General features: G+C 35.0%; 1 protein-coding gene across 5 annotated transcripts in view; it reads right to left on the reverse strand.

Annotated features, from left to right (window-relative positions):
- Positions 1 to 19,622, reverse strand: part of LOC115451204 (ras GTPase-activating protein raskol) — a 168,385-nt gene that overhangs the window by 61,924 nt on the left and 86,839 nt on the right. The window contains exon 2 of one of the 5 annotated variants that reach the window (XM_037444205.1): positions 10,980 to 11,262. The exons of the other annotated variants lie outside the window; for them this stretch is intronic. Within the exon in view, the coding sequence (XP_037300102.1) occupies positions 10,980 to 11,154 (175 nt within the window). The 5' untranslated portion in view covers positions 11,155 to 11,262. The remainder of the gene's footprint in view (positions 1 to 10,979; positions 11,263 to 19,622) is intronic. 5 annotated transcript variants of the gene reach the window in all.

The following is a 19,622-nucleotide window of genomic DNA, read 5'->3' on the forward strand; positions in this document are numbered from 1 at the left end:
ATATTCCAGGTACGTAATGATGTTATTTATTGAATTGTGTGTGTCATAATTTATATCACATTCAGGAAAGGAAAAAAAAATACTCACAACAAATTATATTTTATTTCTTGAAATTGGTAGGTTATTTTAAAAGTAAGTCGGTAATATTTGAACTTAAAGCTTTTTTTTTCTCTACTGATTATAGCATAATTTTATCATTTTCATTAAATCCTTCAATTGATTATTGGTGTAATAATTTATCAACTCATTATGAATTTAAGACGCGCCAATGACTTTGAGCGTACGTACCAATATATAATTAAGTAAGCGTATACTCAACTTAGATAATGTCTGCTAATAATATGCAAATACTATAAATTTATGCAATTAAATATTTGGATATTTCGTACAATTTATGAATATAGTTATAATCATAATACTTCATATAATCATAATACTTTCTCGTTGCTGGGCAATTCGCTATCATTTCGAATTTTATCCTTCAATTCTTACATCAAATTCCAAAGTACATAATACGATTACATCGCAATATTTTTACTATTAAATGCATGCTTACTAGTTTAATTAAAATTCAGTACATTAGTATCTTCCTAAAATCGGACACCGAACCTAACCTATAAATAAATCAATGATAAAACCGGCAACCCTATCCGCGCCGCCCTGCACGGAGCTTAGTTTCATAGAAAAAACTTGGCCACACGATAAGCGCTATCACGTTATCGCTCGGGGACTTCGAAACTTGTGCTTTTATCGCACATGTTGTGAGAACGCAACATATAATCTGACTAACATCGGCGACAGGATGCTTTGCCATAATGAGCTGAATTAACTGCGGCTTGTGTGCTTACTAAAACTGACTCATTTGTGAATTATGATTTACCACAAACAGCGTGGTGTTAGGATGTCAACGACCTCGCTGAGCCTAATGTTAATGCCACCAGACTGGGGCCGTACATGGTGAATGTTAAGTGGACATGGTCCCACATACAACCAGACTCGGAACAAATACTCGCAACTTGTATAAACATTTGTCCTGTCGCGTGAAACTAATACGCACTGGTATGATCGTATGTATATTTTAAATGACACTGCAGTTTGTACCGGGGAAACCGGCGCATAAGCTACTGGAATCCCCCAGTTTAACGACTACGAGGGCTGGAAGAGAGTTAGGAGGAAATAATTTGGGGAGGAAGAGTGTCGGACGGATGGACGGAGTAGAGAAGCAGGAGAGATATGTTCGCGGAGCAGTTATAGGCCTCAATATGAATTTGGCAACCATAACGTATTTACACACTTTACTTGTCTACACTTTGCAAATGTCTCCCCGTACATGGGCACGCATTCGGTGTGGAGACCGAACGCACAAGAAACATGATCATATTGTGAACAACACAATTGCGATAATCGTTAACTCATTTTTTAATACTGCCCCATTTGTATAGCTCATAATTTGACAGTAACTTGGCCAAGTATTCATTTTCATGCAAAAATACGAAATTTCCGTACAGCAACAAGTTAATTAAAATATAGTAGGTAATTACTAAACAGGGGACAATGACGCTACCATTCTAAGAATTAATCTTTGTAATAGTATTATCCTGGCATGTAAAACTATTGTTTGCATTTATGTTGTTAAATGACTTCGAGAATGGTAATATTAAAGAGATAGGTATATCATGTTTCATTCCACATGTACCAGTTTTATGACAAACCTACTATTGGAAACGCAATAAAAAATCCTTTTTCCTTGTTGACTTGTTAAATAACGTAATCCAATTCGTGTTTATAAACGTGCTGCTATATTGTGTTTATATTGGACACATATTGAATAATAATTATAAATCGACAATTTATATAACGACTATGATTTGATTATAATTATGGTTAAATATTGTTAATAATTAACCAAATAATATTCCAGTTATTTGGTGCAATCCGAATCTGCTAAGTTCTGTACCATCCTTCTTATAATGTGCTCAAAACCATGTTAATTATCATTACTATAGGTACATATATAGTATACTATACCGCACGTATACCAACTAATGTGATATAATAATCAATATCTTACTTCACACATTGTTGATAAACTGCGTGCGAAAGTCACAATTACACACGCAAAACGGTATCATTTTACATGCAAATATCGGAACATGTGTTTAGCCCGAACACAACGGTAGTAACACGCGATACCCAACAGCAATAATAATAAAATTGAGCAACGGAGATAACCACGCATCGATACCGGACTGGCACCGTTACAAAATCATAACAATATGGTGAGCGAACTATTATCGTAAACTTTTCACAGCACAGCAATTAAAGAAACTTGAATTATAACGTACGTATAGACAAAGAGAGTTGACAACACCTCAGGGCGAGATTTACGACCGCAAACGCCGGAAGAAATATGTAAACATATCAGGGCTAAAATTAACATATTATATTCTTGTGTAAAATGTTCGCTTTGAACCGTCGCGGTAGGTGTAAACAATACAAAAAGGGGAAATAAAAATATGGACAGGACGAGCGAAAGATGCGAGTGGCTGAGTCACAGTTCGCGTATGATCTTACGAGTGTCTACACGTGGGCAGACACGTTGGAGATAACCCGTGAAATATAGCGATACGATAATGATTAAGCACGGAACCGAATAACAGGGGCTATATATGGCGGACACTTTGCAATGATGGCGAGTCGACATCCATGTATGTGACAAATTAATCTTTTTGAAGTAAGTTCGAAAGAACATCCGACATTGTACTCCTCGTAGAGTATTTTAAGGAGTCACGAATTTCTATCTGTTGAATTTAAATCTAATAAAAATAGAATCAAATTCGTAATACAAGTGTCGAAACACGATTCGAATAATCATTGCGAGCCGATGGAAAGCGGTTCCTGTTCCAATTTGTATGCGTGAAATGGCACATCTGCATTGCTGTTGAGCGCGGGAATAATATTTTTGGCACGGAAGTTTAAAATTTGGGCCAAATCACCTAAACACGGAACGGTGTTTTTGTATAATGCCACCAATATTTTTTGTTTTTAACTATTCAGGTCTGGTCCAAAATTAAAATACACTTTGAAAAAGATATTCGTTACTTAATTCTCCAAACACACGCGTGTTTTAATGCGAAGTGCCCTGAGTCTCCCACAGTTTTAGATGCGTACAGAATTGTTAATGTGCATGAACTATGGTTTATAGTGAAAATTGGAAGTACCGGCCGTGTAACAATTCCCAGAAGAAACATGCGCCGTCTGCCAACACATTAGCATATGTGAATAACATAATTACTGTCCCTTCGTGTATTACTTGTAGTTCGAGTTCTTGCCGCGATGCAAATATTATGTAATGCTTACATTAACAATTATTTATGTGTCCCAACGCCTTAAACGATTTCTCACAACTACGTGCGGATCGAAATACTTACAGCCGGATTAAACACGAGCCAGCTTCGTTCTACTAGTGTAACCATTAATCCGTCTAAATTGTATAACGGTTTACTCGCTACAATGAATTTGGTAAAAATAATCCATTTAGATACTGAAAATTTTTATAATAGTACTACAAGATTTCAATTCTATTGACATATACACAATAAAGTCAAACCCATTGATATGTACACAAACAAACAAGACACAGATCAGAAGAATAGAAAGCACGATGACATAATCGGTACGGATCAACAGATCAATACGAGCGGCAACAATGAAGTCTTATTCAATAACTGGCACAATAACGGTTCAAATACGTGGGCGTATCAGACGGACGCGAGACTTGTGGTTCGGCCGAGAGAGGCACACGCAGAGCAACACTACGCTCTTGGTACAATTAGAACATGACTTAATCACCGGTCTCGGCTGACGGAACTGGTATGTTTACTCTCATCAATGTATTTGTGAGTTGAAGTAGATACTAGGTTCATGTTTGATAACAACAATAATAAAGCGTTATAAAGTTTGTTTATAATTGATGTTATTCTATTACAGTAAATTAATGTGGGACGCAAATTTCCTATTGAAGGATATGTAAGTATACATACCTACGTCGGCATTTCACCGCCGAAATCACCTACTTTATCGATCCAACTCTTTGCTAGTTTATGATTCATGATTAAGTACTAGAAAGAAATATTTCTCATTTTATGGGTAGATTGTTGTAAACTCTAGATAATTAAGTACATTCAGAATCTATGTAATAAATAAGAAGTTTTATTGTGTAAATAATGTTTTTTGAACAAATAAAAATAACCAATAATTTGTATCTACTAAAATATACTTCAGTAATACTGTGTTCAATCGACATCCAACACCAGTAACACGCAAGAAACTAACCTTCAACTACTTCGAGCAGACTAAACAACATCAAAATTACAAAAAAATAGCACAGCAAATCAGAAACTGGCTCAGATATGCAACAAGGTAAATATGGTAATAAAAGAGCAACTGCGTTACTATCGCTCCCTTTGAGAGACTCAGCGAGATTATTGATATGTAAATCGATGATTAAGTCCTCGTTACAATCATACCGATGCTGGCAGCTCGCATTAACGTACGCTGATTTGATCTATATCAACTACAAAGTTCAACTCGACTGGTACGGTGTTTGTGGTAACTTTCGTAATTAACTCTAAGCTGGTATGCGTTGACGTTCCAACTATATGCTCTATGTTTTCGAACATACTAATAATTATACAACCTACTGTGAATTATATTTTAGGTTTACCACGAATACATACACAAGTATATAATCCGATCATATCCTCTCAATCTAGAATTTGAATTACAAATAATCATGAACAATATTATTGAAACACGAAACTCAATCTGTCAACAAGTGCACAGCGCGAACACAAGCAACGCCGGTTTTAGCACAGGAGTACATTCATGTACAAATTACGTACTCAAACGTCGACAGCTCTCAGCCTCCAGCTGCCGCGCCTAAAATAACTTCAAATGTGATTGGATGTATTGCCAGTGTTGATGTTACGGACGCGAGGGATGTGAAGACGTGGTGTGCAGTGAGCTCGCAGCATCCACTGTAACAGGGGCATCCGGTCGGCAAACCGGACTGCCGCTCGCCGCCGCTCGATACGTGCACCGACTAATTACAACGCACGATCAATCATGGGACATTATCCACCATTGTTAAATGCCTGATGAGTTTCGTGATGTGACTGGTATTAGAATTGCGGGAAATTTTCTTGTATCATAATTTTATGTTTTTATGCAACATTACTGCGTGTCCTTCAGGAATGGATGTTTTGCTAGCTTAAATAGTTTAATTGTTCACCGATAGATGACGCTATTATTTGACTCGATATAATTTTACACAGTACAATTTAAGGATAAGATACATGGATGCAAACAAAATGCTGTATTATACAACTTTGTTGATGCGTGAATATAGCGTTGTCATGACAACTGACGTATATTTATTCGCAGACACTTCACATACGCATCATATTAATTTGTTATACGCGGCAGCTCTAGATAATCGCAATATACCTTAAAAACTTTGTTCTAGAGAGTTTAACCTACTAGTAAATTCAAAGTTAAAATGTTTTAATCGTATGCTTACTATATTACCTAAAGGTAAATAATTAAATGAAACAGGGCGTACAACGGACAACTCTGGCGATCCAGATGTGGTTCTTGATGAAAGCAAAAAAAAATATTACCATATTGTTTGCCTTCACCATATCCACTGGGTGTGAACAAGATAAGATTAAATTAGGACCTTAAATTACACACCGTGAACAGTTGGTTTCTTGTTTGTTATTTTTTACTCACCCACACAGAAGTGAAATATGAGTACACTTACCTGTAACAAAAAAAGTAAACATTAAATCAATGCATAAAAAATATGTCAAGCATACTTACATGTCGTTTCCAACGTTTTATGAACTAATATTGTACGCCGGGTTAAATAGTCAAAGATTGTACATATTATTGTCACATTTTTAGAATACCTAATATAACAAAGTTTAGCTTATCTTCGTTAATTGTCATTATCTGCTCAAGAAAAGAGTTCTTGGATGACAGCAATCTATTCTCTAGAGTCCTCAACAATAGGATGAAATAAAAATACTTTTATCTCAATTTATTGTTGGAAAATTGAAACAAAAAAAGTCGGACCACTGACAGAACTTTGGATCTCAAGAGAATATACTAAGAAAATTTTTGGCAGCTCTCGGACATTTTAATAGCATAGTATACATAAATAAAAAAAACTAGGACACAATTTCACTAATTCTCTATATTTCTTTTATAATAATACGACGACGATTCAATTTTGACGAAACAAACAACGACAATGACATTATTGTTAGGATTAAATGTGAAAGGACATCGATTCCATTGTCAGTGGGCGCTTCCACATCGGATGAGCCGACTGGTGCAGCCCGCCCCCGCGCCTGACTCACCACTAATGAGCACCTCGCTGAATCATTGTTTTAATCGAGATAATGAAATGTTATTGCCGTGAGCCCACGCCGGTGGTTGTTTTCTTAATAATAAGCAATGACAATATGATGTCTATATTGGTTACATTTGTCGACGTATGGTAATGAGAAACACTTTCATATCAATAGACAAAGGTGCTGCTGCTTCGAATTTGCTAGTTCTTAATGAATTTTGAAGGATAGAATTGATAAATCCCAGAGTCAAATTGACACGAATAACATAACGTAGGTAAAAAACTTTTTTAAATGTTGGGCGATAATAGGAAATAGCTCTCCTTATAATCAGCGATACGACTTTTCATAAACAGTAGCAACACCACCCAAACATTTGTATTGGATCGGTATCATAGTATCCAACAATTACAAATTCTTCAATGTCCCTTAAAACGGAACAACAGCGGATCAGCTACGACGAAACTAAAGATTAAAACGAACCACATAAATCCAGCACACACACCTAAATGTAAACACATTTCCCATCCCACAACTGCCGCAGGGATATTACCCTCCTATTTATCGAAAGAACTTCAAGTATTTCTTCTTAGAGATCGATAAAAACTACAGAGAATTTTGTAATGACGGCTTGCCGAGCGTACTCTACTAGTTTTTCTTTAAACCACTTGGCGAGTCGGCTCTCACTTCCACGACCATTACCAGATGGTTCTATTAGGCGAAGTCCGCTTCCCAGTTAGGTGAATATGGTCATCGAAGCGGATGGAAGATCGTGTGGAAGTAAAAACGGAGGGTGTTGCTAATTGAATATGGAATTGACGCTGTCTGAGGCTTTCGTATTTCGAATAAAATGATGCTGGAATGGAAATCGTTGGTTCGACAGCAAAGCTACATATATTGAATCTCAGTTATAGCTTCGCTTGATAATCTACATTGCAGCCACAATATTTTAATAAACCTTTTTAAAAAAGCGATTTACGAACTGGCGGGTTTTACGTTTAAAATATTACGATTTTTAAATAAATTGAATTGTAAATTTTGTTCTTCTTAATATTGATAAAAAATGTGTCGATTATTATTAATCTCAATATATTTTTTACACTAAATATCGCGAATTAAAAGCGACAATTCAACCAATTATTTTCCTAAAGTGAGATATAAACTCTCAAACCATGATCGGATCTGCCAATAAAGATAGTTTCGATTATAACATTAGACATATTTATAGCTTAGGAAACATTAGTGCACTCGATGAGCTAATATAATAAATACCTGTCGTTCTGAGCTTTATCTCTATACTATATTATGATTGTAAATTATTTCTCGTCCTATTATTTTATCTTCTTGTTAAATATTTATTACATTATAATTTTTCTGAGGGGAATAATTAAAACCCTACAAGCGTATTTTAACAATATTACTTACATAATTCTCATGTATTAAAATATTGTTTGGTTCTACCTCTAAGGATTTATTTAATGGTAAGAATGAAATATTATCTGGCTATACCGACCCATATTCCAATACTGCCAAATTCTATTCATTTTCAAAAGGCATCACTCATCTCGTCTTCCGCATTCATAGAACATGATGATGTCCACCATTAAGTGATTCCACTTATTCGATTACTAACCTATGTCAACATAAATATATATAAATCATTCAAGAAACCCAGACAGTAGTAGAGGAGACCCGTGCCTAATAGTGAGACAGTATATAATATAGGGCTAATATTATTATTATTATGCAAGAAACAAATATTCTCGGTGAACAAAGGCTCTTTTTGAACTTCGTCTACGCGTATGTCCGCTAAAAAAGACAAGGCTGTGTAACAAAGAACATGACCTGATTACAACGAGTCTCAAATAGGGTTGTCACACGTATCATATACTAAAATTTTAATTAAGTATAGTATAATTTGCAGATCAAATAAATAGTGATTTTATTTACCAGCAACAAACATTCCGAAAGTAATGACAAAAATTTAAAAAATCAATGTCTGTAAAATACAACAATAAATATATCATTTTTATCTACTCAATACAGTTAAATACTCTTTACAATAACGTACAGTTAAAACGTGGCAACCCTAATCATTTGCCAGATGGGTGCTAAGCCGACGGACGCGCTGACACCGTTCCGCGCGCACAAAGACAGGACCCACTCATTGTGACGCGACACGCTCCATGAGCCTCGCGAAAATATCAAGGAAACCGTAATTACAAATCCAGACTAACGATGTCAGAATTACACGAATTTAAAAATGATATTGAAGCAAAAAACCATGTCAGAATTCTATGAAATTTTCCCGTATATTGGGTGCGATAGAAATAAATCATTTCGTGCATTGCTTTTAGACTGCATTTTCTATAATATATACAGTCAGATATCACTAAATCAAGGGTGCTTTTTTATCCTAGGCCTCAACCCTTTAAAACGAAAGACAAAATAACAATAGTCGTATAAAAATATGTTCTTAATAAACCCAAACTGGACATTTTGACATCTTCGTCACAAAAATGTTTAAACACTCCGAACCAATAAAGATTTTTACGGTCACGAATCTTATTATGCTCACTGAGCCGCGAAAGACACCCTGCAGATGGCGTGGTTAACAGTTAAGAAATCGATGATACGACATCAATACTGTCCAATAACTATGAGGTATTATTAGATATGGCAACGCAAAATACACCTGCAAACCAGGTGGAAATATTAGAAATCAAGAATTATGTAAAAATATTTATCAACAAAGAATATGGACATGTTAAGTGATTCAGGCAAAACATTTCCGAGGCAATTTTATTAAGAAATCCAATCCCCTTTTTTAACGTTGGCAGATGTTGGCCTCAAATGAATTCTACAACGCCAGCTGGCAAGTATGGTTAAGGCAAACGTTTCAGGTGCCCAAAATTAATTAATATTAATTTACCTGACAGTCTCTTAGGAGACGGAGCTTAAAGTGCATCAACAATAAAAAGATGTTATGGCTTTAGCGATGCATCACAATATTTCTTGTCATAAGGTACTATTTTACTTATCTTGAAGATAGTTAAAACTTTTTTCACATTTTAAATAAATAATAAATATATCCATCACATCATATCGGCATTGTTGTTAATAAGAACTACGAGGGCGTTTCGTATATTGTTTAATCTGTGTTTTGATCCTACAACCCCCACTTTCTGTTTAATAAACAGTTGTCTCAGTTCGAACATCAAACTCCGTGCGTTCATTTCTCAGCCGAACCATCGCCCGCTGCGCCACGGAGGCTATTGAAATTTTTAAAGAGAGAAATTTGGAAACTTCACATTTCGATTGACGGTGGATGTTGCTTAATAATTTTATATTTCCTATTGTTATAACTTTCTGTGGCACAGTGAGGAAACGTCATTATTATGTGCAAATTGAAGATAATTAGCAAGATTTACGTAAAGCTATGGAAACTGTGCCGTGGGACTCTTTGTTTATAAACAACGTGAATAGACGTTCTCGTATTATTTTTCAGACGTATTGTTACGATGCTATAAAAGATTACGAAGGTTATTCATTATGACATTACCAAGAGATGTCCTTACGTCGGATAAAAACATTGCCTCCGTAAACGGCATGACTGTATTTACTTGTTATTGATACCAAATACAAGGATAATGCATTAAACTTGTAAAATAAAAGGTAAACATTGCAAATTGAAACATTTACAGATGATAAATTAAAAATGTTCAGTTTACTTATAAAAGGAAATTAATAATTTTGTCAAGCTTGTTAATAAGTAAAGGCTTCTAATACAAGAATTTTCATTTCGAATATGTAAAAGGAAATGATGCCACAAATAAAACCTCTCGTATCTGATTAAAATTTAATTCTATTGTAGTTGAGATGATAAGAAATTACAAGGGTAAAGTCAGCAAAAACGTCGAGAAGGCTGTTCCTAAACACAGAGGTCTCAAACGATTCAAGCGGTTTGTACGCTGGAGCTTTGACTACTACCCAACAATGAAACAAACACATGCTTTTTTGTCTCCGAAGGGGAAGAGAGAAGCCAAAGGCAACTAGGGTACCCACTTTTCGAGCATACTGTCCAATGATGTGATAGAGGGCGAGCCTATCGCCATTCCAGTTCAATTCCAGATTCGGTTGATACTGAGCAGGTAAACGCAATATCAATTTAATCTGACCCGGGGGTCAAACCCGAGTCTTGTTGCAGTCATAAAGTTTTCAATTACTCCACCGGGTCAACAATGACATGACACCAAATATTCTCACAATTTAAAACCTTGATGTTAATGTTGAATTTTGCGGCTAGAGAAATATTAATGAACGTATCTTTATTGCACAAGCAACGGTTTGTTATATTTTCTAGTAATTGGTATTTCTACGGATTTAACACAAATAAAGTTTACCAATATTATTTTGGTTAATATTGTAAAATTAAAGAAAACTCGATTGAATTTTGTATAACATACTATATAAAAATGTATATTGTAATAATAATAAAAGGTAAAAAAGACGAAACGTAAAAAATACTGCCGCCACCTATCATCGAGTAGCTGTAATACTTACATGCTCGCAGCGCGTCCAGAGATGGCGGTAGCGTCGCCGCGCTACCGCCCTGCATCGCCGCTAGGGCCGAATACGACTCACGATCACATGCGATAACTTCACTGTATTTCCTCTTCCTATGGATTATGGCTTTCCACATATTGAATTTTGGCCTCTTTTCTCTTTGGAGACTCATCACATCGTCTTTATATCACTAATTAATTTAAACTACACAAGTGCTCAGGTGATTAACTTATTAAAATATTGTTAACTATTTTTATTTCTTCATTGTTCATGAAGTCTACTGCAATAAGATTCAGATAAGATTTATGTTGGATGAATTGGCAAATAACGGTCGTACGTCGAATAGATGCAGCAATTGGCGTGTAAATCACTGGACGACAGTGCAATAGGCCTCTAACGATGTTCAATGAGTATAGGGGCGCTGCCCTCGCCGCCACCGTTCTTCACATCATTGCCCAATAACAGTGAATCAGTGGTTTTAAAGGAATTATTTCAATGGATAAATAAACACTAGAACAAACTTAGTAGATAAGCTACAAGGTAAAGTGATTTTATGGTAAAGATAATGTAAATGGAAAATATCGAACACTCTTTTCATATTTTGTTATTCACGTAACAAGTGATACAACGTAGACTACATTTTCTGCATGAGACGTGAATAAATATACCTATTCCGAAGCCTGTTTAAAATCGTACATCGCACAAGTTCCCGTATATCCAAATCAAAAGTCAGTTAACTCAAAACAGTTTGCCATTAATAAATATTTATAGAGGAAATCTATTAAACAAGGCTTATCTGATTCGTCAGTAGCGGCCCGCCAATTATACGAGTGCCGTGCTTCGAAATTACGATCATTATTTCGTATGGAACCATATCAATAATGAACAGCATTCCTTATAGCTCGCGGTACAAAGAAATCAGATCACATAACAGTGCGTGACACTTGCAACAATAAAATAACCGGCGCTCGCCTACTTAGCGTTTTATTGACAAAAGTACTGCATGCGGTCATGCAATGATTATCCAACGTAGGTAATGTTCAGTGCGTCTTATGAGTCACTCGTAATTGGTTTAGGCGATAAATATTCCCGTAATAGCTAGTGAGCTATTAAAGAATGTAAGATATGTTGTTAATGATATCAAACTCTTCATACATTTTAAATAACTTACTAACTTAATAGTTAATTCAGTAAATGCATTTGCGAGGCCAGAGAAATTGTTTCTACTAATTTCCTTTTAAAAGTACTACTACCATACATACAAAAACTAATGAAACTTTTGAAATCTGTTTGTAAAAGACCGCACACGAAGAGCACCCACGGTTAATCGCAACTATTTTAATCTTACGTGCGGTGGGCAACTAAGGCCACGACTATTAAAGTTAACTAGTATTAAACATTACGATGACAAGAAATGCTGCTTCCTTTTTAAGTACACCTCAAATGCCATCCGTCGGAGACTCTACTTGACATGCAACTAGACGTGGTCTATTTTGAGTGCCATCACCTATTAATATCTTGGCAGTTGAAGCTTTAAACCTTTAAACATAACTTAAAACTAAGCTTTACAAATATGAAATCCATAAGTTCGAATTTTACAAGCGATAATAATTTCTTATGTTACTCGAATCCTAGATAATGAAATAAAACTATTTTGCATTTTTTTTATCGCGGTTTCTTATATTGTAGTTTTCTCCCGTAGTTTCGAAGTCTTGCAGCCTTCATCGTCACGGGGCGAACAAGCTACTTTTTATGTCATAAATTGTAGGTGCAATTTTATGATTTTGTAATTTGTAATTAGTCTTTATTCAACATGACGAGACAAGATTGTAACTCATCTGGTTGAGAAGCGTCAATCCCAAGTCCCAACTATGAACTATACTAACACAATTTCATCCAGATCATTAAATTATTAAGTTCTGCAATGTACTGCACAACGCTCGACCCTATTTGACATCAAATGACACAATAATTTGCTACAGTGTACCAACAGATTTTAAAATATAAATAGTAATAAGTATTAGACAAAGCGGATTTTAATTTATTTATTTAACAATTATAAATCTAAGCCCGCGGCATGTCTTTTCCCGCCGAGACCACAGACCCTGGACGACGGCCAACAAACCTTAATTAAAAACGATAAAATCTTTTCACAGCATTCGCTGGCGTCTCAATGCCCGCTGTTGTGCAAGTGTGAAATCCATCAAAACGATTTACAGAATATATAATAAGTCACTTATGAGTGGTTATGAGATAAAACAAACAATATAGAGAACTCTTTAAATTTGTGATTAAATTTAGAGAATCATGAGAACTTTAAGTATACAAGTTTGCGAACAAAAGGTACGACAATTTAAATCCGAAACAATTAATTTGAGCGAAACATAAAAAAGGTTTTCCACGAATTTAAGTGAAATGTATATTTATGATTCACACAGTGATTTCTAAAAGTCCGTAAACAATGATATTTGGTTTGAATGAATACGAGGGAAATGCACGAATAGAACTTTGTTTTGTTTATAATCATAGCTGTAGGAAGGAAGATTACAAACAAACAATGCTAAATTGCGGCGCAAGATAACAAATAAGCGCAAATTGTAGCCGGTTGAAACAGTTTGTGTCTGTTGTACTTGGATTCGAGGAAGTTTATATTTGTAACAACGCGTAACTTAGGTACATCACAAGAGGAAATAGACAATATTAGAGGAATATTATAAAAATAATACAATACATTTATCAGTCTAATGGTAGAATTGTTCTATCGGTAAAGAAAATATACAGTCAGTGAATTGACAGAAATAATTAACAATCTTCTTATCTCTATCATGGCTACTTCTCTCATCGCTATATATTCAACTCTAGTCAAGACTCAGGCAGATGTGTTTAGCGGAAAACATAATCATTCCACACGAGCACTATGGCGTTTCAAATTGTTAGAGTTCTTAACTTGCCATTGTCCGAGCCGAATCTAGCCGCGTACGTCACACGCTGTTTGCATACAATGGCACACCATTTTATTATGATTCAACGGTACATCACATGCGGTTTTAGTTCCACGTCTTTGTTTAAATGAATAATTTTTTCAACGTTTAATTTTGTTGGTTGCAAAAGTGTCGGTGGGTTTACCACTCACAATTCTCTCGTGTAGGCCGGTGTCTACATAGTTTATAAATTAATTGTTATAGTGGGTACAAATATAATTACTAATTTGATCTAATGATTCCGATGTTCAAATATTATGAAACACCGTCAAACCATTTGTCACCGCAACGCATAAAGAAACCACTTAATAAATCGTAATTTTATCTAAACGTCGCATACATTAAAGTTACTGGCGTTGATTATAAGTTATTTAGAAGTGATATTAGTCATCGGTCTCATCGGCGTGCGGAGGCGTGACCACCGCCCTGCAGCCCACACGTAGCTCCTCAAAACTTATAATTTGCCAAATGTAACGAAAATTAACTCACGATAAACTTCAGCCTAATCAAGTTAATAGTGATGTATATTTTGGCTGGCTCTGTTAACATTATTTAATCAACTGTCATTTTTAATAAACAAAACCAATCGCTTTTTTCGATCTATAGTAAAAATGGACCAATCAGAACAAATGTTTTTTTGAAACGTTTACAAATGAGTTATTTTGATTGGTCCATTCTCGGAATCGGATTGAAAAGAGATTGGGATCTTTTATTGAAAACGGCTGTTAGTGTCGGGTTAGCTACACTTCGTTTCCACGTATAATACGTGTATGTTTCGTATCTATATGCAACGGCGGCTCTACAATCTAATAATAGTGAGAATCCCATTTTTGATCCTGATTGCTTTAATACTTATTTGGTAAAGATTGTGACGCTATCTATCGCTTCTCAGGTTGTATACGCCTGCTTTGTTATTGACGTTGAACCTTAACTGTAGGGACTAGACAAAACACGCGTTCAATATTATTTTATCGTTAATTTAAGTTATTTAGTCTTTCTGTATGCGCATTGCACAAAAACTACCTCATGGAATTGAATGTAGTTTTCACCGATGTATTGTTGGAGATCTACTTTAAAATATAAGATCCATTTTATTCCAATATATGCCAGGACTTCTTTCTATTCCAGTAAAATCTTTACACGTGGGCAGAGCAATATGCAAAAACTACTGTTACATAAAATGTTACAAAAAATCTAGCGTTTATGAAGGAACTGCATAAAGTGTTTAAACTGAATATTCCGTTACGTTCAAGGAGTTGAAACCAGGATACAAATACAATACATTAACTGGAATCCTGTACCGACCAGGAAAGCTTTAAAACATAAAGATTAAAGCGCGGTTAAACGTGATAACGAAAACATTTTAAAAGCATCTGTTCCTTTAAATCATACTAAATCCAAAGGAATGACGCAGTTCAAAGAGTGGAAAAATGTCTGCCATAAAGAACATTCTTATATGGTGTACATTTATTATTAAACTCAACTAAATTATAAAGTGAAAATATTTATTTTTGTAATGGATAAACTGAAAAATTACTCAATCAATTTTGAAAAACTTCCACAAATAAACTGCTACATTACCTTTGAGAGTTTCTTTTCAGTGGCGAAGCCTCCATACATCCCGATTCCTATCGACTTCCCTTTAAGGATTATTTACGTTTGTCATCGTTTTTGTTTTCTGCTAAATTGACCGTGATATGCTAATTAAGGCATTACTTTGCCTCGGGTTACCTTTTGAAAAATTTCAACCTTCGCCACTGCTTCTTTTATCCCTAGAATAGGCGTTAACGCAAACAGTGTAGCGAGCAAAATCTAGTTCAAAAACAAATACATCAAAACAAAACAACTTATATTATGTAACTATAACTTCCAACGTCAATGATAGACTAAACATATAAGCCTTATCCAGCTAATCAACACTCGACCTACTGCAAATTGGATAACACCTAGACCCGTTAATTAATAGTGATAATTGTGTTGATTAACGTCACGTCCTCCGCATTAACCTTGCGTTTGTAATGATATTGACGTCGACTCGAGACTGGTTGCTAATCTGTTACAGGTGGCCCGTTGCCAGTTACCGCCCCATTGTTTACATTAACCATCCATAAAACTGAAATAAGGATGCGTAATGCTAAGGAAGCGCGTCGACGCGGCAAGATCATCAATGAGTAAATATAACAAGCTATGAAGTAAAGCGCTATATCGACAGCTGATAGTTCTTTCATCGTAGAAAGTTACGATTGCATTATTTTTAAACGCGCACGGCAAAATTATTCCGCTTCGCCTGATTATAAGTGAGATTTTCTTGAGAAAGTAAAACATAATCTATACTAATGTATAAAACTGAAGAGTATTTGTATGTTTGAAAGCGATTAAATCTCAGGATCAACTTAAGCGATTTTGAAAATGTTTTTACAAATACTCCTTAGTACTTAGCTACATTACTCCTTAGTACTTAGCTACATTACGCCTTAGTACTTAGCTACATTACGCCTTAGTACTTAGCTACATTACGCCTTAGTACTTAGCTACATTACGCCTTAGTACTTAGCTACATTACGCCTTAGTACTTAGCTACATTACGCCTTAGTACTTTTTATCACGGAAAAGCTTTTTCACGCGTTCGGAGCCGCAGACAAACACTATAAATTATATAAGACATTTACAAAAACGGATTAAAAACAATGGACATTCATACTTACAAACGAATAGAGGACAAGAATAATTTAAGTAACATAATATCAATTATTCGCAATATTTAAGAGACGCATTCATAAGTATAACTTATAAACGGGTCATAATAGTGTTATAATTCATAACGTAAGTCCTCTGTATCTACTTCTGATTCCAAACCCATCTCAAACACGCCTTGACCTGGATGAAACATTCATGTTATACGTAACTATAACGATGGTTAATAGCTTTTGTTACACATAAACTAATAGTAGAGTTCGTAAAGAAAAACAGTGTTTAGTTGCGTGAATGGCGGCTTGAGGTAAACTAAACACACGTTCACAGAATATTATTGGTAGGTACTAAAAATACTGTTATATGAGAATTTTATTTCCAGACAATTGTATATTACAGAACACTAACCCTATATACTCCCTATAATTGAATGCGAAATCAAATAGTTTTATAATCTACTGTCCTAACCTTTAACACTGACATTCAACTTAAGTTAATTAGTTGTCTTTTGGCATTAATTGTTAAGTTCAAATCGCAAACGATATAATATAAATAATTGAATAATAGTCTAGATGAAAACGACCCTAATCGCTCCGCCTTAGATACTTGTATCAAGTAATCAAGTAAAACAGGTCGATGATAATGATGGTAAGCAATAAACATAATTGATGCGGACACCCACAGTGATATCATAGGTCACACCTATTTAAACAAAAAAAAAATACACACAGCGTCTGTTATTCGTCCTTGCGCGAATATTATTTTGTTATATCAATAATTACGATATTCATTTAACTGCGGGTTTATCATTTCGTTTGACCCAGAAAGCGACCTTATCGTCATTGCAACTATCATCATTTGTCTACTAACTACTCACTGGTTGACGAATCTACGCACCAGTACACCGCGCTGCAATGCGCTATCAAAATATGTTGTTTCTGTTTTAATTACGATACGTTTTATAATACAAATTACAATAAGAAGTGTTTCAAAAGATAAATCCCCAATTATAAATAGCGCTGTAGAATCAATATGGCTCCAAGTCCAGCAAGGAGCTGAATGAGATTTTCCAGTGTTGGCCCAATGAGTATAATTGTGTAATATTTCTTTTTATTTTTTCTCTGCTTTTATTGTATATACTGAATTGTTATTAACCCAAAAATAAAATCTTTCTTTCTTTCAATTCTTATTTGATTAATTAAATCAACCTAATGTTATTTTAAGCGGCTTTATTGGATTAATAGTATCCTCATGTATGTGGGGCCTCGTATCCGCTCGCGGCACACGTGCTGATCGCTCGCACGACGTCAGACGCACATAGAGCACAAGCGTAAACCGCCATGTATTTTATTTTCATGCGCATTCTCTTTGCGTCCCACGAGAGAATGCAAACAGGCGTGCATTGGACGTAAACCGGTGGGCAACTTTTTGTGAACCAAACAAATTGTTCCACGAACAAATTTCTTCGGCGAACCCATCGAGTACGCCTTTGATACTTTCTACGTGAGTATTCAACTTTGATGTTACCTTCTGGATTCTGCTAATCGTTTTTATCATTGACAACGCAAACATAAGATAAGACTTATCTGAGTTGACATTACGCAATGAAACTAAACATTATTGCAAAACTATGATAATGCTGTTTTATGCCAAGATTTTCGCTCTCACACGATTATAAATAATATTGACGTATCATGTATGTGAGAAATTCTATTTATATTCGTTCAATCAAATTTGAATCAGAAATGGAAATAGATCCCTTATTTGTGTTTTATTCGCTAATAAATATAAAAATAGTACACGACCTTGCTTTCTTCAATTTTCGCAAAGCAAACAACATTATTTAGCTATGTATATAGAATCCCACAGCATTCCACCAATAAATACAAAACAACGATACACCGAACACATTAGGCACAGGTAATCAATGGATCCTTTCTTTGTACGCCTCTGTCGCTTCCGGGATGGAGTGATGTCGGCATGCATTCCGGTCATTTGTAGTTTTTATCCCGATGCAAAACATGGTATCATCCAGCTTGCTCCTTTTCTTTACTTGACGAGATAATGATCAATCTATGTCTATAGTCCTAAACTAAGTTAGGTCTAACTCTCCCACAGTTGATTGTTAGAATCTAGTTATGTTAAACTATACGAAAATTGTATTAACATAAAATTAATGGCTTCCTCAAGAGTTTCAAATTGATTTCATACTACTGCTATACGACATCCAGTACCAACGCGCTACCATGCTCTCCGAAGCACAAAGGAACTTTTATTACTACTATTACTAAATTTGCTTGTTTATTAAATATTAACAAAATTTACTGACAAATTTAAAATTACAGATTTAGGAAATTTTCTGAATTTCCGATTTTCGTTTCCGAAAAAGAATATACTTAAATAAACAATAAAATACATGTAAAGCAGCACTTCAATTCAATTAGTGTATTTAAAAATATCATCACAACTAAGGAGCTCAATTCATTCATACCTTTTACGTCTTAAGAACAAGTTTTAAGTAACGTTTTACGATGATGGCATGACTGAACACACTTGTTCAAACAAAGTACACCTTATATGGAATACTTAATATTCACTGGTGTTAGAATAAAGTAAATATTTATCGCTAAACCTTGGCTTAAATGTCTTGCACCATTACCAGCCGCAGAAAGACGTGATTTTCACATTTTCCATACATAATTGTCTAATGTATCGTACAACTAACGAAACTGAACAAACAAGGAGAAATTCTTTACAATATCTATTTACTTTGGACACTGCAATTAATGTTAGTCACAAATCGCTTTCAAAAGTATCTAAGTAAACATAATAGAATAATTGAAAAACTCAAATAACCATGAAGAAACCATCGAACGCGAAAGCTCAACACTCAGCGTGTAACCAGTACACCTTTCACTACGTTAAGAAGTTACACCATTAGAAAGAAAAATCATTAAATTACATTTAA

The sequence above is a fragment of the Manduca sexta genome, chromosome 28, assembly GCF_014839805.1.
Source record: "Manduca sexta isolate Smith_Timp_Sample1 chromosome 28, JHU_Msex_v1.0, whole genome shotgun sequence".
Taxonomy (NCBI): domain Eukaryota; kingdom Metazoa; phylum Arthropoda; class Insecta; order Lepidoptera; family Sphingidae; genus Manduca; species Manduca sexta.